The 22,162-nt window shown below is 38.4% G+C and overlaps 1 protein-coding gene across 11 annotated transcripts in view; it reads left to right on the top strand.

Annotated features, from left to right (window-relative positions):
* Nucleotides 1-5,633: 5,633 nt before the first annotated feature.
* FKTN (fukutin) overlaps nucleotides 5,634-22,162 on the top strand; it is a 75,830-nt gene continuing 59,301 nt past the window's right edge. For 4 of the 11 annotated variants that reach the window (XR_002729651.1, XR_002729653.1, XM_023202369.1 and 1 more), the window contains exons 1-4: nucleotides 5,647-6,101; nucleotides 12,090-12,192; nucleotides 14,987-15,077; nucleotides 16,238-16,430. Coding sequence is in view for 9 of the 11 variants with exons in the window: in XM_023202369.1 (XP_023058137.1) it covers nucleotides 16,326-16,430 (105 nt within the window). In the remaining 2 variants the exon portion in view is untranslated. Of the gene's footprint in view, nucleotides 6,102-12,089; nucleotides 12,193-13,640; nucleotides 14,069-14,986; nucleotides 15,078-16,237; nucleotides 16,431-22,162 lie in introns of those variants that run through there. The other 7 variants (XM_023202339.1, XM_023202323.1, XM_023202332.1 and 4 more) reach the window with 7 other exon arrangements.

Below are 22,162 nucleotides of genomic sequence, written 5' to 3'. Positions count from 1 at the left end.
TTCCTGCTCTCTTTTGCTTTATTGTTTGATTTTATTAACTTTTATTTAAGTATAAATACAATATGCTGTTGGGGAAGAGAATATAAAAAAAGTCATAGTTCCTTTGCCTAAAAAGCTTAACATTTTAGAGCACTACTGTTCAACAGAATTTTATGCAATTATGAAGTTATTTGTGCAGCCCAATACAGTAGTGATTGGCCATAGGCAGCTATTGAGCACTTTATATGTGGCTACATAGAGTTGCATATTGCTAGTAGCCACTGTTTTGAACAGTGTACCTACAGATGGAAAATGAAACATGCTATGTAAGTAAGTATAATATAACCTAAGAATTTGGTTTCTTTGGATCTTGCCACATGTTGAGTTACATTTTGGTAGATGGTAACTAAGAGTCAGAATCAGAACCTAAACCTTTTAAAAATTCTTTTTCTAACTTGAAAACAGTTTAGAAGAAAAAAAATCAGTGAGACTGGAGCTCCTATAACTAAGAAGTTCTGTAAGAAGAATGAAAGGAGACTGGATAGTCTTGAGTCACAGGAAGAATGGACAAAGATTGATTGAGAAACCACTGTAGAAGATGGAGAGTGAATGGGTGCAGCATTTCTGGAGAACAGTTTTAGCAATATTAAGATTTTTAAATGCACATACTTCCTTAATTTCCTTTATAAGTATTTCTCTTACATATGTACTCACAAAAAAAGCCAATGTTAATTGCACCATTACCATAGCTAATAGTAGCAACCTAGTTATTAATTGAAGACCTACAAATTTGGATGACCTTGGGGGTAAATTCCTTTTCCTTTTTTGGTAGCAAGGTACAGAACTGGTTCAAAAGGCCTAAGTTGCCTCAACAAAGGAATGTGGTAACAGAATTTTTAAGGCTCCCTTTTCTAACTTGCTGCACCAGCAAACTACCATTATTAAGTAGTGATCTAGCTATTACATATTCTGCACATTCCCCTCCCCAATAAATGTTATAAATATATAGACCATTATGACAGTTGGCTTAATTAGAGCCTTTTCTTTGGTATACCAGTTCAATTGTGTCTGGCTGGGAGTTCTGTGGCATAAGAGCTCAGGATATTATGTGCACTCTACTTTTCTGTCCAAGCTTTTCCTTACTAAACCCCATTTTACACTTACACTGCATGGTATTTGTATTTATTTATTTATTTTTGCACAAGGTCAGCACAACAGCAGATGGTTAGATTGTGGTATTTCCATGTGATCCTACACAGCTGTTAAAGGATATGCTGTTAATGGAAGTGCGTTCATGATATGATTAAGCAGAAAAAAGTCATCCAGCAATATATAGAGTACAATACCACCGGTGTGTGCATGCACTTATACTTGGGTAAGAGAGGACCCTGACCTGATACCCACACACTCTTGCTGTGCTTCTCTTCATGGGATGAAAAATTGAGGAGCCAAGGGATTATGCCTACTTGGAATGCATGTTTCTTTACCCACTTCTATACTATGTTACTGAAACAGTCTTTCGTTGTCTGAGATAACACCTGGAGTTCTTGTCCTACCTCCAAGACGATTATGGAGCACGGACAGAGAGGTGAGGTTAGAGCGAAAGGGTGAAAGAAAAAAGCTCTCTGCCAGCAGAGAGGGGATCCCAAATGGTCATACCCGCCATGAGCCTGGGGTCCAGGGTTTTTATGGACGAAGGGGAAGGAATGTGCTTATTCCGCGGGCTGTCTTGGAGAACGCGTGACGGCTTGGCCCGGGGCCAGTCAGGAGGTGAAATGATGATTCATAGATGCTGCTTAGCTTGGCCCAGGACCTATCAGAAGCTGAAGTGAAAGTTTGGCCGAGGACCAATCGGGCTAAGGTGGACATAGCAGCTGGACTTAGAGTCCTAACAAAGGAAAGTAGAGCGCCCACCGGAACCTACCAGAGCCCACTGTGCCCGTGCCTACAATAGGAGAAGAAACTTTTCCTGGGGACCTGCTGACTATACAAAGGACAAAGGCATTTCTATGCCAGGCCTTGTTCCCTTATCTGAGTGAGCTGGAGGTTTGTGTAAGTTTTTATCCAAATGGGCTGTAGGTTTTTCCATCTGTGCAGTTGTGGGCATGTCTCCAGGCACAACATCCTGTGCTAGTTCCCTTATTGGTGCCTGCAGCTTTTTTCCCAGGCTGCTTTTTATGTTATCTGGGGATGAGGCACTGACCCATGGGCCAGGGGCTCTCCAGGACCCTTCTCTTGTTACCTACTTAAGGCAAGCTAACTAACAGGATCCCCACACTCTTGCTGTGTCTCTGTGGGATGAAAAATTGAAGAGCCAACGGATGCCTACTTGGAATCCATGTTCCTTTACCCACAGAATTCTATACCATGTTATCAGCCAGGACCCCAGAATTCCTTGCCTCATCAGCCTGAAGCTTGCCCCCAGGATATGTGCAGGCCTTTTGTCCAAGTCCATCCTGACAAAAGACTACTACAGATGTATATACCCCAGTGGCTGGCAGTTTGTGGGAAGTACAGATGAAGCTTGGATGTGCAGACTGAGTTGTCCACATGCATGCCTGATAGGCCCCTGTGGCAGGCTTAAGCTAGCAGTAAAAAGAGACCCAGGGGATCAGGGAAGGGCAGGGCAACCCTAATGTCACTTTCTAGTACACGTCTGAAGAATCTGCGAATTGCATATTTGAACCTAGATTTCTGTTCCTTGAGAAGAAATGTGTTAAAGTAGAAGAGTATAACATTTTATTTGTTGGTTAACGCTCAGCTATTTAGACACTGAAAATGTGTCAGGGTTGACTTTCATTTGTATTCTTGGCCCAGACCCTACAAATGTTAGGAGTGGGCCAGGATCCTTGCTTGTGTGCACAGCTGAGTGGTTTATAGAACATGAATATTTACTTGTAAGAGAGGCTGTTTTTATGCATCCTTGTACCCCCATCTTTCAACTGTATTTGCTAACCAGGTTAAAGCATACTGACTGACGTTTGCCATGAGCTGAGGGCTCACATCTGACCTTTCAGTATGCTTGATAAGTAACACTGCTACCCATTGAGTTGTATATTTACCTTCAGTTATGTTTGTTCGGAAACCTGCTTATGCAGGTGGTAGTCACTGTTGTAGTCATACAAGTACATAAACCAATTATATAAATATATAAACCAATATAAATATGAAATGAGTATGAAAAGGTACTTACAAGTAGGGGAACCATTAGAGATGAAGAGTTTTAAAAGTTGTCAAATTAGCTGTGGCCAAAGTAATTGTGAGTGATAGGGGAAGATCTGTTTTAAAAAAATTCCAGGACTCCAAATTCATATTCCTTCACTTGTATCTTTAAGTTCCTGGTCCATTTTACAGAAACAGAAACTAGAAATGATGGATGATGCATTATTTCTATGGTGTTCTAAGAAAAACAAGTGAGATACTGTAATCAGTTGGTCCATACTTAAAATGAACTTAGTTCAAATCAGAAGATTGGCCATTGTAATCCTCTACTGAAACTGCCTTTTTAAAAAGATTTATTCAGAACTAGATTTGCTATACACTTGAAAAGTATTTACTTCTAAGAACCTGATAATTTTTCCCTTTTCCTGTTACTTTTAATTATAATTTCCAAATATACAGAAAAGTAGAAAGCCAGTGCTTTGCGCTCATCACCTAATCAATTGTGAACATTTTGCCATGTTTGTGCCATCTATTTTAAAATGTCACCTGTAAGTATGCTATATGCATCAATGATGGTTTTTTAAAAAGAGCCACATTCTGTTAACATTCTTAGCAAAATTAACAGTAATTCTGTACTATTATCTAATGGATCAGTCCATACTAAAATTTCAGTTGTCTCAAAAATAGCTTTTTACAGTTAGCTTGTTCAAACCAGGATCCAGACAGGGTCCACACATTGTACTTCGTTATATCTCTTAAATCTTTGATTTTGTAGTAGTTCCCTCTGCTTTTAAATGCCATTGATTAAAAAACTGAGAAATTTGTCTTGTAGAATGTCCTGTTTTCTGAATTTAGCTAGTTGCTTCTCTATATCCTGTGTTAGATCTAGAGTTTGAGTAAATGCAGGTTCAATTTTTAGGCAAGAATCCTTCACAGGTGTGGCTGTGTACTTTCTATCACATCAGGAAGTACATAATCTATGCTTTTCCCAAACTCAGTGAGATGAAGATGAGTGGGTTCAGGTGGTGCCAGTCTATTATAAAGTTCCCCATCAACCTTTCACATTAATTTTATCTATTGATGTTGCCCTTTCTATTATTTTATTAGGAGTTGCAAAATCGTGATTGTTTTATCATTCTCCATTTATTAGCTGGAATTCTTACAAGTATTTTGGTTACACTGAAATTCAGTTCGTACAAGAAGGGCAGGATAAATGCTTGATGTTTTCCCTTTATCAAGTTTTAGAATATTTAATTTTCAACCTGGCAAGCTTCAATCACGACTGACTTTTATTTTTTAAGGAGTCATTATAAACTCAGGAATTTTTATATTCGATGTGTTTCAATCCATAGCAGGTGTGTGATGCTCAAGTTTTCCCATGTCTCATCACATTAGCACCTGTGTTAATGATGCCATTAAGCTTTGATAACTTCCTTCGTCTTGGTGTAACCTTCCACTTTTTTTTTTATTAACCTACCGAGTACCTACCAGTTCTGAGTGCATTGGATAAGAGGACTTCTACAGTAAGCTTGTATGGACATAGGAAATTTCTGGAAGGAAAAACAAAAAGTTGTTAAAAGTGATAACCTCTATGAAGTGCGGAAGACTTTTTCATCCTTTTCTTTCTGTATTGATAGAATTAAAAACAAAGCTTAGAAAACAAATATATGATGGGGTATTTTCCATTTTGTAGAAATAAATTATAATTACGGTAACTGGTTTAGTGATTTATGGTTTTCAAAAATTTATAACAAGATTAATATCTGAGCCTTAACAACAATCTTTTGGATTACACCGTTAAAGAACAAAGGTGGGAGGATCGCTTGAGGCCGGAGTTCGAGACCAGCCTTGGCAAGATGGTGAGGACGCTCCTCTCCGCACCCCCCGCCCCGCTAGCCCCCAAAGTCTCTACTAAAAAAGAAAAGAAAAAAGTTAAAGAATCAGGTCCAAAATTGTATCCAGCCTTAAACTGGAGGGCAACAGGCCGCTGGATCTTTAATGTCATAACGGCACCTCAACTTCATGAGCAATAGTGAACGCAGCTGCTAGTTCCCACTGTATCCCCTATCTCTACTAACTGTATCCAAACCAACTTCAGGGAGTTATGCTGAATCCTTCTAGCAAAGCACACGCACTAAAAAATCACTCGTTTATCAGAAGTTCACATTTAATGGGCTTGGAAAACAGCTCAGCTGCTGCCTCCAGTTCATCGTCCGCTTTCGAAAGCGTTTGAGAACTTAAAACTCTCAGACTGCCTCAGTGCGCTGCTGTAGTTGTTAATTAGGCAAAAGATAAAAGAGGGCTCTGGCTAAGTGGCTAGATTATAAAAGCGAGGAATCGCCAGGGCTCAGTGAACTTCTGGCTGTGAGGATTCGACAAGAGCTACACGAACGCCAAGACTGCTGCTGGACCGCAGGAACCTCCCAGCAGGAACCAAGCGAGCCTCCGCGGCTCAGCACTTGACGGCCGCTTTTGCAGCGGTTGCTGTGAGTGCCGTAAAGCGGAGCGGCTGCAGGTACTGTTGAGTGAGGTAAGGTATGGGAGGCTCAGCTCGGTAGCCGGGCATACTTGGGCGCCTTCAGACAGGTACGGCTGGTGGCCCAGGTCCCCTTACCGGGCATCCTCCAGCATTCTGGGCACCTGCCTACCCCTTGGTGGGAAGGCCGGCCACAGGCTGAGCGTGCTCCAGGCTGGGTACTCCTCAGTCAGTCCACGAGCATCGCGTGGCAGTCTTCCACTTGGCCAGTCCTTCCCACACTTCTGGGCGTGTCATCAGGTAAAATCTTCATCCTGGGACAGGTGAAAGTTTGGAGGACGATCGAGACTCTTGTAGTAGCCGGGTTAGGGTAGTGACCCCTGATCTCAGGTGATCTGCCCGCCTTGGCCTCCCAAAGTGCTCGGATTACAGGCGTGAGCCACCGCGCCCGGCCTGAAATTTACGATTTCTCAGTTAACATGAGGTAAGCCATATTTCTCTTGGCTTCAGTTTTCTCAGATGTGGGAAAACAAAAACAAAAACAAAAACAAAAAACAAAAAACCTAGATGATATATCAGATTCTTTATGCTTTTGCAGATAGCACGTTTCCAGTGAGTAAAAATCCATCTGTGAACAAATATAAAAGTGAATGATAGAGTAGTATATTAGAAATTGGGCAGATGGAAGCTAAGTAGAAAAGGCTGTGTTTGAGCTAGACTCTGAGGATGAATAGGGTTTGAACGATTGGAAACCATCCCTGTTGGGCCATGGACAAAGATATCAAATGCAGGAATAAGCATTTATATTTTAGCGATTCTATTTGTGGACATATGTTTAGTGAGGGTAGAGGATTTGGGAAGGCTGGCATTGAATGATGAAAGAACTGTAAGTGGAAAGGAAGTGCAGGGTGTTCTGACAAGGAAGAAAAAAGGAACCGGGGAAATGCCGAAAGAACAATACACAGGACTTGATTTCTTGGGTCTGGGTGATGGTATTTTTAACCTGGGTTTCTAAAAAGTAAGTTTAAGTGCTGTTGGCAAAAATGGGAATGCTGTTGAATTCCAGCATGCAATAGTGTACTGGGAATAAAGTGATTTAGATCGTAGAGCGCTGATGTTGCCAATAACTAGCCTCTTGGCTGTCCTTTAATTCTTCTTCTAGAGCCTGTTCTCCATAAGGTGATGTTGGGCCAGCTGATCTCTCCTGTCTAAAACCTGTACAACTAGAGACTGTGATGATGGAGAGCTAGTTACTTTCTTCTGGATGGGGAGAGGAAGATAGCTGACAGAGAATAAAATTGTTAATTTGGGGCCGGACGCGGTGGCTGACGCCTATAATCCCAGCGCTTTGGGAGGCTGAGGCGGGTGGATCACCTGAGGCCAGGAGTTCAAGACCAGCCTGGCCAACATGGTGAAACCCTGTCTCTACTAAAAATACAACAAATTAGCCGGGCTTGATGGCAGGCACCTGTAATCCCAGCTACTCCTGAGGCTGAGGCAGGAGAATTGCTTGAACTCCGGAGGCAGAGGTTGCAGGGAGCCAACGTCAGGCCACTGCACTCCAGCCTGGGCAACAAGAGTGAAACTGTGTCTCAAAAAAGAAGAAAAATTGTTAATTTTGGACATGTTAAATTTTAGGTGAAGTTCAGGAAATAGAATTGAAAATATGGGCAGATAGAGTGCATGGACTGTAATTTAAATAGTGTTTTCTCTCACAGGTGGTAGTTAAAATCTTGAGCATGGATTTGCTTTCAGGGAGAGATTGTAGAGAGAGTAACTCTAGGCTATTCCCATAGACAGGAGGTTGTAGAAATTATTGAGGAGGCATGTGGATCTCAGAGGTAAGAGCAAGGAAGGAGTTCTTTTAAAAAAAAGTTACATATAGTTGTAGATTCTCAGGGGCCCAGTGTTGTTATTAAACTAATTTAAGAGCATTTACAGCAAATAATAAGCACCTACTTCTGGGAATTCTGGCAGAAAATAAATAATGCAAATAGATATAATCTCCACTGCCTAATTGCCTACCCAGAAGTGATATCATTTACATATTTATTTATTCAACAAACACTTATATGTTTCAAGCACTGCTGGTTCTAGGGATATAACGATGAGCAAGGTAGACATTGTTCTTATCCTCCCAGCACATAAAGCCCTTAGCATCCACATCAGTGCTTTTCAAATTTTAATGTGCATATGAATCATCTGAGGATTTTATTGAAATATAGATTATGAATCAGTAGGTGGGTGCTGAAAATTCTGTATTTCTAACAAGCGCCAATGTGATATGGATGTTCTTTGGACCATACTTTTAAGTGACAAGAATCTAGATCCTGTTTAGCAAATATGGCCGTTATTAAGCCACTACCACTACCCATCATCTGTTTCTCTTAGGATAAAATCATTTTATTCCTTATGAAAATAATATATGCTCATACAAATATTGGAACAATGTAGAAAAGTATAAAGAACCATGTCAAAATCACTCCTAATTCTTCCTACCCAGAGATAACCATTATTAATATTTTTGGGAACATTCATCCAGATTTACATACGTACATACATTCACAATTTACATGTTGCACTAAGTACATGATACACTCTAAGCCCTGTGTTTGATTCTGTTTGCTGTCTGGTTTTATTAAGATAAATATCCAAGTGTCCAGAACCAAGCAATTAAGTACCTGCATTCTTGAGGGAGTCACTTAAAAATAACTTGGGGGCCAGGTGCAATGGCTCACGCCTGTAATCCCAGCACTTTGGGAGGCTGAGGCAGGTGGATTACGAGGTCAAGAGATCGAGACCATCCTGGCTAACATGGTGAAACCGTGTCTCTACTAAAAATACAAAAATTAGCTGGGTGTGGTGGCAGGCACCTGTAGTCCCAGCTACTCAGGAGGCTGAGGCAGGAGAATCACTTGAACCTGGGAGGCTGAGGTTACCGTGAGCCAAGATTGCGCCACTGCACTCCAGCCTGGCAACAGAGCGAGGCTCCATCTCAAAAACAACAAAACAAACCAGAAAAAAACCTTGGGAGCCGGACAGTGTCTCATGCCTATAATCATTCCAGGTGCCCAAGAGGCTGAGGTGGGAGGATTGCTTCTGCTTAGCAGTTTGAGCTATGATTGTGACACTGCACTCCAGCCTGGGTGACAGAGCAAGACCCCATTTCTTAAAAAAATTCTTCTCACTCCAAAAATGGGGAGACATTAACATAATTACATGTGGGCTCTAGTAAATGAATATTTGTCATTTCATTTAGGCTGAGAGAAGAATTTTTAAAGTTTTAAAAAAACTTAGTAGTTTTTTCTTATTACAAAATCAATTGATGTTCATGTAAGATAAATAAGGAAAAAAATAAAAGCACCTACACTCTTCCCAACCCAAAGACAATCCTTGCTGTCTTCACCTCCCTTCTTGCTAACCTGTCTTATCTAGATCTTTCATTTCAGCTACTCTCTTTCCAAAACCCTCGTACACCATAGTCATTCAGAAAGGAGTCACTATGTATTTAGGATTTTTCTGGAGCATCTACTGGAGAGACTAAATTTCGTTAGCTTTTTATCTTCAAGTGTCAGCATGTTTAGGTAGAGGTTATATTGCAAAGGATTAAGTGCATGAATGGTAAGCAGGTAAAGAAATTTCTTAACCCTTTGCAGTCTAATGTTTACTTCCAAGCTGCTGACAGTTGTGATAAGTTAGCAATGAAAGGAAAAGAAATGGACAATAAGAAAGACCAACAGTATTTAGGGAAGATTTGATAGTAGCTGTTGCTACTGGGATATTTTTGGCTTTTGAGAACAGCTGAAAAACATTGATTTTTTTGTTTTGGTCTTACCTCTGAATACATTTTCAGAGGCCTTTTCTCTTTATGCCTGCCAATCTGCTACCTCATCTCTCTTACTATGACTTTTCCTAATTACACTACTCTCTTCCCTCTGTAGTTCAGCCTCCTGTTTTGTTTTGTTTTGTTTTGTTCAGGGCATATTTGAATGTCAATTGCCTGTAATCAATTGCCTTCCTGTCCACTGCACAAACGAAACCATTTCACTGAGACCGTGGTATTACAGTAAAGAAAGAGCTTAATTAACAATGATGCTGGCGGTGCAAAGAAGTTATTACTCAAATCAGTCTCTCCAAAGACTTGGTGGTTAGTTTTTCAAGGATAGTTTTTAGTTTGGTGGGCAGGGGACTAGGGAATGAGGGCTGCTGGTTGGCTGGGGATGCGATCATGAGGGTGTGAAAAATGGTCCTTGTGTACTAAGTCCACCTCTGAGTAGGGAGCCACATGACTGGTTGGGTCGTGAGTCACTAGTTCACCTCTAGGTAGGGTCAGTTGGTCCAGAATGCAAAGGTCTGAAAAATATCTCAAAAGACCAATCTTAGATTTTAGCTAGGGAAATTATGTCCTCTGTGTCCTCTGGAAAAAAGCCTGGTTATCATTTAACTACATTTTACCAGAATTCAGGTCCCTCTCATAATCCTAATCTTATAGTCTTTCATTAGTTTTACAAAGGCAGTTTACTTCTGGAAAAGGTTATTATCATCCTTGCTTTAGGATAAACTGTAAACTAAATTCCTCTCAAAGTTAGCTTGGCCTGCACCCAGAAATGACCAAGGACAGATTGGAGGTTAGAAACAAGATGGAATCAACTATGTCAGATTTCTCTTAGCTGTCATAGTTTTGTGAAGGCAGTTTCACTCTCTGATTCATATCTTCCATGCCTCTGTCTTACTCCCCAATATCCCCAAATAAGTCGGGGAGCCCACAGCATAAGGATATGGCTAGGCTAGCACATACCGTCTTATGAACCTAAGTGAGATGTCAGGGCAGGTTTTTGATTCCACTTCCCCCCACTCCTGCCTTCTGGATCATCTCTCTTGATATATCATTCATTCATTCAGACATTCATTCAAACAGACCCCTACCTAGGTGATTCTCAAAAGAGGGGTCTGTGGCTGGAGGAGGTGTCAGGGTAAAGCAGTTAACAAAAGTCTTTCATAGTAATACCTTCAAAGTACAGATGCAAATGTAAAAGGGAAGTTGAAGAATATGCAGTGCTGCTCTTCACTGTAGAAAGAGCCTGAGAATTGTCTTGAACTCCTCATCCTGTACCTTTTTTCATCACAGTTGTGTATGGGTTTTATCTACTACTAGTTTTTTCCAAGCCTTTTCACATCTTGACACATAGTAAATTTGACCAAAAAAAGATGAAAGTTAAAAGAATGTGCTCTTGGCTGGAGGTGACCTACTCTTGGGGTCTGGCTGCCCCAAAGACTGAGAGGATTGTTAACTCTGACACCTGTAACCCATTCGTGGTTTAGTTGGTAAGCAGATCTACTCATTTCTTTCTTCTTCATTGCCACATCTCAGTCCATGCATCAGTTATGCCCTGCTTCCACATCATCTAAAAATAATTCTGTGTCATAATATACCATACTTACATATTAACCGTCTCATATTTGCATTAGAACTTTAAGATAGTTGGGCTACTTAAACTTCATAACACCTCTCATTACATCTATTTTTTTTCCTGAAAACATTTGCCATTTCTCTCCCAACCCCCGCCTCATTTTAATTTACTATCTCTGCAGTACTTTTTGTTTTCTTTTCCATTAGAGATGATAGTCTGTCGTCTTTAGGAAACTTTACCTAAGTGTAAGTAAGGAAATGAATGCTATCCTCCCTAGTGTTTTTATTATGATAGCTAAAATGTAACATATAAAAAGAAGTACATATAGAAATAATATTTTTGTTTCAGTTCTATGGTGTATCTCTCCATAGGTTATTTTTATTATTTTTAAGCATTTATTTTTTGAAGGTTGGAACCAGGCATGAGGGTTTAAGGGCCTTTAAACTCTTTTAAAAATCTTTTTTTAATATTTCAAATTCTGTTTTATTGTAAAAGTTCTTGCAGAACGGAAAACTTGTATTTAAATAGTTTTCTGTTCTCTTGAGCATTGTGCAGTGTATTTTTAGTATACTTAGCATACTTACTATTACTTGATGTTAATTCAGCCAGTTTTAGGCTGGGTGAGGGAGACGATTCATATACACTAGTAGCTATAATGCAAACTAGAAACTAGTAAAAGCCTCAGGGTTAGTTGCCTCTCCTTGTGCTTCCATAGTAACCCGTGCTTATCCTTCATTGCAACTACACTGTATTGTTATTGCCTCTATATCTCTGATAGAGTCCATCATAAACTAGAACAGTGGTTCTTAATTGATGTGGGGTTGGTAAGGAATGGAGCTTGTGCATTTTAGAAAAAATCTTCTCATATTCTTTTTCAGGTATATCACTCTCTCCACCACTATCACTACTGCCCTTCTTCTTTTGAAAACTCCTGTACTCACCTGTAAGCTCTTCGAAGTTAGAGAACTGTATCTTATTTGTCATTTTATCCCTAGGGCTTAGCATTGTTTTTTTGGCATCTGTGCCCATTAAGGTAGACAGTAACTATTTATTTCTTGCAGGAAGGTAAAACTAGGTTAGAGGTGGAGGGAGCACTTCTAACCTGGAAGAATATTGAAGACTTCATTGAAGAAGTGTCATTTGAGAGGATCTATGGAAAGAAAGGTAAACTAGTTTTATGGAAGTAAATGAGAGCATTGCAGACAAGACGTAATGGGCAAAAACACAGAGGCAGGAAAGTGTAGGATGTATTCCAGGAATACTCATGCAAAAACCATGGACTATGTGAAGTATGAGAAAGCTTATAGTAAGTTTGTCTGTATTCAGTCAGATTGTGAATACCCCTTAATACCATTATATGCAATTTGAACAATTTGTAGGTGGTAGGGAACTATTGAAAATTTTTGACTGTAGTGTTACTTGATTTATCTGTCAGCAACTTGATACATCTGTCAGTGTAAAGGAAAGATTATGGATGAAGAGAAAGTGGAGTCAGGGACATCAGTTAAAATTAGGACATTAGGTACAATTAGAGTTTACAGTGACAGTGAAGAAGGAAAGAGTTGATGCAAGAGGTATTTTAAAGGTAAAATTAACATACTATGGTTTCTCTTTTTTAAGTATCGCATTATTTTTAGGTGGTTACTGAATATTCCTAATGAAGAGGTAGTGCTAGTAAGAAGGAACATTTTGATAGGCGAATCTTTCTCTTTTGCAACTGAATTGCCTTGGCATTTATAGAAAATGAATAATGAAGTAAAGTTAATTGGATGTCATCTTGATAATAAAAATATAGTTAAGTTTTTGATGATATATTTTGGAGGTTTATTTTATGGAAGAATTAGTTGTAAACTAGAGAAGAAAGAACAAGATACTAATTTAGATTTTATGCCTGTAGTAGCTTATATAGGCCTATTATGTGTTCTTTCCCATGTATTAATTTGGGCTTAGAAGAAGCTGAGTGATGGCCTACTCTGAATGCCACTTTAGATTTCACTAGGAATCAGCATACAATACATTAATGCACTATTTAATACAAGTACAAGAACTTGAGTTGAATTCTTGAAAATGAAGGGTAGTCTCCTTGTTAATCTTGTGAGCTGCCCTTATCAGAGTATAGTTTGAGCATCCCAAATCTGAAAATTCAAAATCTGAAATGCTCCAAAATCTGCAAATTTTGTGTGCTGATATGATGCTGAAAGGAATGTTCATTTCAGATTTTTGGATTTGGGATGTTCAACTGGTAGTGTAATCCAAATATTCTGGAATCCTAAAAAGTCCAAAATACTTTTGGTCCCAAGTATTTTGGATAAGGAATACTAAACCTCTATTTGATAATTGTATTTCCATGGGTTTTAAATGAGTATAAAAACTAATACCATCATCAATGTTGATTGATACTGTTTTCACAGTTTTGGGAGATAGAAAATAATTATGATTTATTAGGTTATCTTTGCTTAATATACATTATCTATTGATCAGGTGCATTGTTCACATCACTATTGGTATTATTTCTCTTAAGTAGTTTGTTGACTTTATATATATATATATATCTATATATATATATATATATATATATATATTTTATAGTATTTGCTTTATATAGGCATCAGCTCTGGAAGCTCATTTGGATTGTTTTAAAACCCCAAACCAAGACTTGATTTTAAGATGGTAAAGACATTTGTCTTCTATCTGAAGTTACGATGAAGCAACAAGGAAAATGAGAGAAAGAGATGTAATTACATCTTTGCTGAGACTAGAAGACCTGTAACTCCAAATTGAAATATTTGAGAAATGGCAGCCACATGTAAGCAGGAAGAGCTTAAAAGAGAATGCTGGTAGAAAGAGATCTCAGAGCTGGCAGAGCGAAGAGTCATCTTCTGTTTACAGTGGGATGGGGATGCTTAGAAAGGCAATGGGAATTTCCTCGGATTGTTTGGCAACATGAACTGGCAAGAAAGGAAGAGTGAATGAGGAAGTGCACAGATACCCCGTCTTTGCAGGAAGCACTCTCTTGCTGAGGCAAAGTAGAGGAGAGATAGTGAGTGGCTCTTTGCTGCCTGTCTCTGACATCTGGAAGAAGTAATGTTTAAACGCTTTTCCCACTTGTTCTCGTACACATTCTCTGCCTTTCTCACATATACACATGTACAAAATACTCTGTCAGAAAGAGCTTTCTTGTATACCAGAGACTACCCTCTAGTCTAGAATATACCCTTAGTTAAGGAGTAAATTATATTCCCATATATATACTCTTCCATAGTTAAGGAGTAAATTATATTCCCATTTAGAAAAGTAGGTGAGGAGGCTGAGGCAGGTGGATTGCTTGAGGTCAGGAGTTCCAGACCAGCCTGACCAACACGGCAAAACTCCTTCTCTACTAAAAATACAAAAATTAGCTGGGAGTGCTGGCAGGCGCCTGTAATCCCAGTTACTCGGGAGGCTGAGACAGGAGAATTGCTTGAACCTGGGAGGCGAAGGTTGCAGTGAACTGAGATCGTGCCATTGCACTCCATCCAGCCTGAGTGACAGAGAAAGACTCCGTCTCAAAAAAAAAAGCTTAATTGTAGTTCTGAAATTAGAGAATTCAATGTTATAACAGAAAAAATATTTAAGAAAACCTTCTGCAAAGAAAAGAAATCTTTAGGTCAGTCTCAGTAGTAGCTCACACCTGTAATTCCAGCACTTTGGGAGGCTGAGGCAGGAGATTCTCTTAAGGATGGGAGTTTTAAGTCCAGCTCAGGCAACATAGCCAGACCCCGTCTTTACAAATAAATTTTTTAAAAATTAGCTGGGCATGGTGGCACATCCTTTTACTCCTGGCTACTCAGGAGACTGAGATAGGAAGATCTCGTAAGCCTGTTAGTTTCTGGTTACAATGAGCTATGATTGCACCATTATACTTCAGCCTGGATGACAAAGTGAGACCCTGTCTCAAAAAAAAATCTTTATTCTACAGATTGAAAGGAAACACATTGAATGAGGAAAAACTAATATACAGTCATCAACATCCTTGTATAACCTAGTTTTTAAAAAATTGGATTTCAAAGGTAAGGAATGCATTCTTTGCTCATCCCAATAAAAAGATTAAATTACCTACGGGGGATTGGTTTGGGAAATCAGATACTGTCAAGGGAATATTTAGCACTACAGGACAGTGGTACAGAGTGTGTAAGTCATTGGGGAAAGACAGTGTAACCTCGCAGCCAAATTGACAACTATTTTTGAATAAGGCAAAAGCTCAAGGTAAGTGGTACCCCTACGTTCTTTTTGATAAACTGCAAGAAGATGAATATCAGTCATCCAATAGATGAACAGAGATGATATAGCAAATGGATTGGCAGGGGACACTGTAGGAATAAGACCAAAATAACTATGAGATTTGTAGTTTTGGAATACAATAGAACTGTAACAAGTAGAAATAACTAATAGAAGTTGAGATTGAAAGTTCTCTTTTAGCTGGAGAACAAAAGACATATAAACCTTAGATATCAAACGTAATAGAAGTGTCAGTATATTTGAAGGATTGAAGGAATAAATGTAAGCACTTGAAAAATTAAATGTATTTAACCAAAATCAAACTGGAGACAAGGTAGGAAGAAGTAGTACTGTATTAAATTTCTTATCCTAAAGGAATAATCAGAGATGAGACCTAAGATGAAAGAACAAAATGTTTATTGTGGCATTCTTTACAGTTGAAAAAACTGAAAACATACATGGAGTATTAATAAAAACTGACCACATCCACATCTGAGATCGCACACAAACTTGAAAAGCAACAAAGAGCTGTCTTATAGGCCGTGTTCCTTGATGAAAAATGTTCTCAGTTTCTCCTTTGGAAGTGGTTCTCAGCATTGTCAGCAGCATCAGCATCATTTGGGAACTTGTCAGAAATGCAAATTCTGAGGTCTCATACCAGTTTTTCTTAATCAGAAACTGGAGGAGAAAAGCACCTCTCAAACTTTGTTGCTCAGTTTTTATAAATATCCTATTTATGTTTTCAGTTCTTTGCTGTTATAAAAAAAGCGATGATAAACATTTTTGTTTTTTCATCGTTGATCTCATATTTGGTTATTTCTTTAGCATAGAAAATGACCAGATCAAAGAATGCCTGTGGAAATTTAGTTTTTTCTTTGTTCTATTTTTGGTTATTACAGGTAAAAAATTAAAGAGGTTTTTGTCTCTTTAAAAATGTCTTTTTTGTTCACAGAAAACAAAATTATCTTCCTTTCCAAATCCAGAAAGATGAAAACGACTGAGATACTTTCAAAAGACAACCAAGTGAGCACCACAGACTAATGAGCAGAATCAATAAGAACGTGGTTTTGGCCCTTTTAACCCTGACAAGTTCTGCATTTCTGCTGTTTCAGTTGTACTACTACAAGCACTATTTATCAACAAAGGTAATTTTATTCCTCCTTTCTTATCATTCCTCCTTTCTTATCATTGTATATTTTCTGATCACACTTCTCTTTGCAATACATAATATTAATCATGGTTATTCAGATTCTTGCATCTTTGTGAGGTGTGGCAAACAATTAAAAGTTCAGTTAAATATACTTTAGCACGCTAAAGACAGAGTTGCTAAGTTTCAATGATGTTTAATCTATTAAAATTATTATTTTGTTAAACAGATTATCCTTCATTTAAATGAACTCAATGATAAATAATTTTGATAAAATGTCAAAAATTCATTTATTTTAGTACAGCATATATTTTAATTTAGTACCTACTGGAGAAGTTTAATGGTATGACTTACCTTTATCTGTATGTATAGGAATAAAGTAGAGACAATGATGTGGAAATCAATAGCTTCTGAAGATTCCGTAGAATATACCAGATAAGGAATTCCGAAGTTGCGACGGTGTTGTTACATTGTGAAAAGTTGCCAGGCACTCTCTCTGGGGGGTATTATAATAATTGCTACCATTATTGAGAATTGTACTAGACGCTTTTCATGCTCAATTTAATCCTAAAAACAATTGTGGGGAAGAAATGTATATATATATTTTTTATGTTTTTATCCTCATTTGTTAGAACTATTCATCAGAATTAATCACTTTGCGCCCCTCCTCAGCTAGAGGGGAGTATACTTCCCTGCCTTTTTAATGTTGGGCTTGAACAGTAGAACGTTGACACATGCAGAAGCTTCAAATAGGCTGTTGTGATTTGACTTAGTTTTTATGCTCCCCTGACCTATAGGAGAAGAGAAAAATGTATGAAGCAGACCAAAGCATAGCTGCCCCGCTGACTCACAGATTTGTGAGGGAGGAAATAGATGCTTGTAAGCCATAAGACTGGGGAAAGTTTATTATGCAGCATTGTTACGTGGGGTTATTAGACCTAATTTTGGCAGATGAGAAAACTGAAACTTTCTTTTTTTTTTTTTTTTTTTTTTTTTTGAGACGGAGTCTTGCTCTGTCGCCCGGGCTGGAGTGCAGTGGCCTGATCTCAGCTCACTGCAAGCTCCGCCTCCCGGGTTTACGCCATTCTCCTGCCTCAGCCTCCCGAGTAGCTGGGACTACAGGCGCCCGCCACCTCGCCCGGCTAGTTTTTTGTATTTTTAGTAGAGACGGGGTTTCACCGGGTTAACCAGGATGGTCTCGATCTCCTGACCTCGTGATCCGCCCGTCTCGGCCTCCCAAAGTGCTGGGATTACAGGCTTGAGCCACCGCGCCCGGCCGAAACTTTCTTTTTTTAAGAGGGGATCTCGCTCTGTCACCCAGGCTGAAGTACAGTGGCATAATCATAGCTCACTGTAACCTTGAACTCTGGGGCTCAAGCAGTACTCCTGCCTCAACCTCCTGAGTAGTTAGGAGGACTACAGGCACATGCCATCACGCCTGACTAATTAAAAAAATTTTTTTTTGTAGAGATGGAGTCTCACTGTGTTGCCCAGGCTGGTCTTGAACTCCTGGCCTCAGGCAGTTCTGTCACCTCAGGCTCCCAGAGTGCTGGGATTACAGGTATGGGCCACTGCAGCTGGCCTGGAAAACCAAAACTGTTAAGAGAGATGTTAAATAATTTACCTATCCAAACCACCCAATATCTACTGTGTAGAGCTGACCTCTAATGTCCCTAGCTCCATTTTTTCCAGGCTATATAATTTTAAAAATAGGGGACTATACTGAATCTACCTATGATCTCGGCTGTTTATCCAATGCATGTCTTTCTGTGACATCTTCAACTCTTTCCTGATTATTTTCTTAGGATAAAGCCCTAGAGTAGAAATTCTAGATCTAATATGCACATTTTAGATTTTTGTTATGTATTACAAAGTTATCCTTCATAAGGATAAGCAGTATGCCTGATTTCTCATATGTTTTCATAAATAGGAGTAACAATAATAATGGCATCTGTTTCAGATGCCAGAGATGGCTGGCTAATAGTAGCTTAAACAAATAGAGGAATTATCTGTCCATATCTGTAAGTCTAGAGCCTCTAAAATTCTCTTGGTATTTCCTGTGCTACAGTCAAGGCTAGAAGAAGTAATAGTGTGATCTAGCAGGCTTCTACTTTTGTGACAGTGGTCAGCAGATTCCCAAATATGAGAGAATCTGGGGTAGTAAGGTTTTACTCTTGTTATTTAGCTTTTCCAGCCTCTGTAATAGAGACTGCAAAAGAGAAGGGGTTTGGGAATTGGTGTCAGGTCAGCTTACCTATAGTGTCTGCCATAGCAGCTAACATTTTTTGATGTGCTTGATTGAGTAGGCCCTATGCAAAACACTTTACCTACATTTAACTCTTAAAACAACAAGTTGAGTAAATCTTGTTCTTCCCGTTTTTCCAGCAAAAACACTGAGGTTTGGAGAGATTTACTAATTTTCCCAATATCACATAGTTGTTAAGTGTGGGAGATGGAATGTGAACCTGAAGAGTCTACCCCAAAACCTCATTCATTAATTTTTAGTGTTCGTAATATTCAGAAACTGAAAGCTATTCAACTCCATTGGAGGTCATTTCTTTGATTACTAGTGGGGTTAAACATCTTTCCATATGTATATTGGTTCTTTTTTGTTATATTCTTACTTCTTCTTATTTGTGTCTTTCACATATGTTCCTGATGATGTTGTCTTTTTCTGTAGCTGTTTTTTATAGTTTGAAGGATATTAAACCTTCATCATATATATTTCAAATATTTTTCCTGACTTGTAATTTGCCTTTTAACTTTATATTCATGATATACTCCCTCAATAAATTTGTACTTAATGTATAAGTAGACAGATGTCAAGATCTTTTTTCCTTAAGGCATCTGTTTTTTATGTTATAACTGGCCCAAGATTATGGGAATATTTAACTCTATTTTGTCTATGTAATGTTTAAATTTTTTCACTAAATTGAATTTATTTTAGTAGGCGGTATGAATTAGACATCTAACTTACATTTTCCCCAATGATTAACCAATTGTCCCAATATCCCTTATTGAATTACTCATTGATTAAAAATCCCATCTTAATTATATATTAAATTCTAATAAAGAACTGCTGTCTCGACCCTTTTCCCTTGGTGGCAATGTAACATAGTTGTTGAGAGCATGAACATCAGTTTGAGATTAAACTTCATCTATACTGCTTACTAGCTGTGGGATCTTGAGTTAATTACTTCTAAATGCCTTTGTTTCCTTATCTACAAAATGGGGGGCAATAACAGTATCACTTCATAGACTTGTGAAGCTTAAATGAATTGATATACATAAACTATTTGGAACAATGCATGTTATACAGAAAGAAAACAGTAAAAATTGGCTGTTATTATTATTTTAAAAAATTTTATAATGAAAATAGTATTTGTTGTATTGTGTCCATACCATGCAAACTGCCTTAGTAGTAATAATGCCTTATTCATTAAAGAAAATATAATCTTTGAAGAAAAGTAGTATGTAACTAAAGTTCAGGTAACCTTTATATACCATTAATTTTGTAAAGTTCGTTATTCACACTAGATTCTTGTTTTTTATGTTTACTTTTGTTAATAGGTAGACATTATAACATCTAAGTTCTAAAATATCACAGATTATTTTTATTTTATTGAAATATATGGAGTGGGTGCACTGGCTCACACCTGTAATCCCAGAATTTGGGGACACTGAGGTGTGCAGATTGCTTGAGCCCAAGAGTTTGAAACCAGCCTGGGCACCATGGCGAAACCCCATTTCTACGAAAAATACAGAAATTAGCCCAGCATGGTGGCGTGTGCCTTTAGTCCCAGCTATTCAAGAGGCTGAGGTGAGAGGATCACTTGAGCCTGGGAGGTTGAGACTTCAGTGAGCTGTCTTTGTACCACTGCACTCCAGCCTGGGTGACACAGGGAGAACGTGTCTTAAAAAAATTTTTTTTTAATATATGGAAATTATATTAAACCATTTGTAGCCCAGTAATTGTATCCTTTAAAATGGAATTTTTAAATTTACTCATGAATTCAGAAACTGTTATTGAAAAGTCACAATTTGTAGAATATTTTGCCAAGGCGATAGAAACAATGAATGAGGTGGTTTCTTCCTGCCCAATATTTATAATTTAATTTGGGACAGATGCTGATAAGAGTATAGATGCTTCCTGTATGTTTTAGTGTGAAAACAGGATACTATTTGTAAGGAATACAAGCAGTTTCTCTATGCCAGTAGGAAAAAAAAAAAAAAAAAAAAGCTTTATTTAAAAATACTAAGGAGACCAGGTGCCCACCTGTAATCCCAGCACTTTGGGAAGCTGAGGCGAGAGGATCGCTTGAGCACATGAATTCAAGACCAGCCTGGGCAACATAGTGAGATCTCATCTCTGCTAAAAATAAGAAAATTAGCTGGGTTTGGTGGCACATGCCTGTAGTCCTAGCTACTTGGGAGACTGAGGTGGGAGAATCCCTTTGAGCCCAGGAGTTTGAGTTTACAGTGAGCTTGGGCAAGAGAGGGAGACCCTGTCTCAAAAAATAAACAAATATGTACATATATGAAATAAAAATAGTAAGGATAGTTAGACTAATTAGATGCTAAAGATACTAACTTTTAAATTTTTTTCAATGTCATTGTGGAAAAATTGTAAGCTTTTGGGTTTTTGTTAAACTTCTAAATCTCACTTATATGCAGCATTTTTGAACTCAAACTTTAGTGAAGTATAGATGCATCCTCAGTTTTCTAATGGTTTTCTTCTGACATAGGAAGACAACCTGAACTATTGTTAACTTTGTTTACTGATTATATCTAAATTGCATTCCTCTGTTGTTCAATGAGCAGTGTTTTGTGGGATATGCTTAGATAAATAAATTCATGTAAAAATTATTTCTAGTTCAATTAAATGTTTGATTTGGTAGCCAAAGAGTACAGAATCATAGTCTTGATCAGTGTGAAATTATAGGTTAGCATCATACACATAAAAACCAAGATTCTCAGTCATCCTTGAACTTCAAGGTGATTTTCAGAGATCCTTAAGATTATGTGTTAGAGATAGGGATGAAAAATGGATTTTATCTTTAATTCCAACCCAAATTTAGTAGCAGTAAATGCCTGCAGCACTATGGTAAGAAGGACTGCAAAGCTTTCAGGCTTTTCAGGAAAGAATACTCTAGTATTTGCTACCTTGGAGTTTAAAGCTGTTTATTTTTGTAACATTTGCAAAAGATATTTTTATATTCTTTCTTAAGAAGGGCCAACGGCTGGACACGGTGGCTCATGCCTGTAATCCCAGCACTTTTGGAGGCCGAGGCAGGTGGATCACCGGAGATCAGGAGTTTGAGACCAGCCTGGCTAACATGGCAAAACCCTGTCTCTACCAAAAATACAAAAATTAGTTGGGTGTGGTGACGTATGCTTGCCTGTAATCCCAGCTATTCAGGAAGCTGAGGCAGGAGAATCGCTTGAACCTGGGAGGAGGAGTTTGCAGTGAGCTGAAATCACGCCACTGCCCTCCAGCCTGGGTGACAGAGTGAGACTCCGTCTCAAAAAAAAAAAAAAAAAAGTGGGGGAGTACTAACAAAATAATATAATCTTCGGGCCCTCTAAAACTGGACCCTCCAATGTCCTTAACCTTGTCCCTTCAAGCTGAGGTAAGTACAAGGTTTATAGGGAAGAGAGACTACTGAATAACATACTTGGGAAGGCGATTACTGAATGTTTCATGGATGAAATAATAATTTGAGTTGGTCT

The sequence above is a fragment of the Piliocolobus tephrosceles genome, chromosome 14 (assembly GCF_002776525.5).
Source record: "Piliocolobus tephrosceles isolate RC106 chromosome 14, ASM277652v3, whole genome shotgun sequence".
Taxonomy (NCBI): Eukaryota; Metazoa; Chordata; class Mammalia; order Primates; family Cercopithecidae; genus Piliocolobus; species Piliocolobus tephrosceles.
The sequence above is the reverse complement of the archived record's forward strand: the minus strand, read 5'-3'. Positions and strand labels throughout refer to the sequence as shown.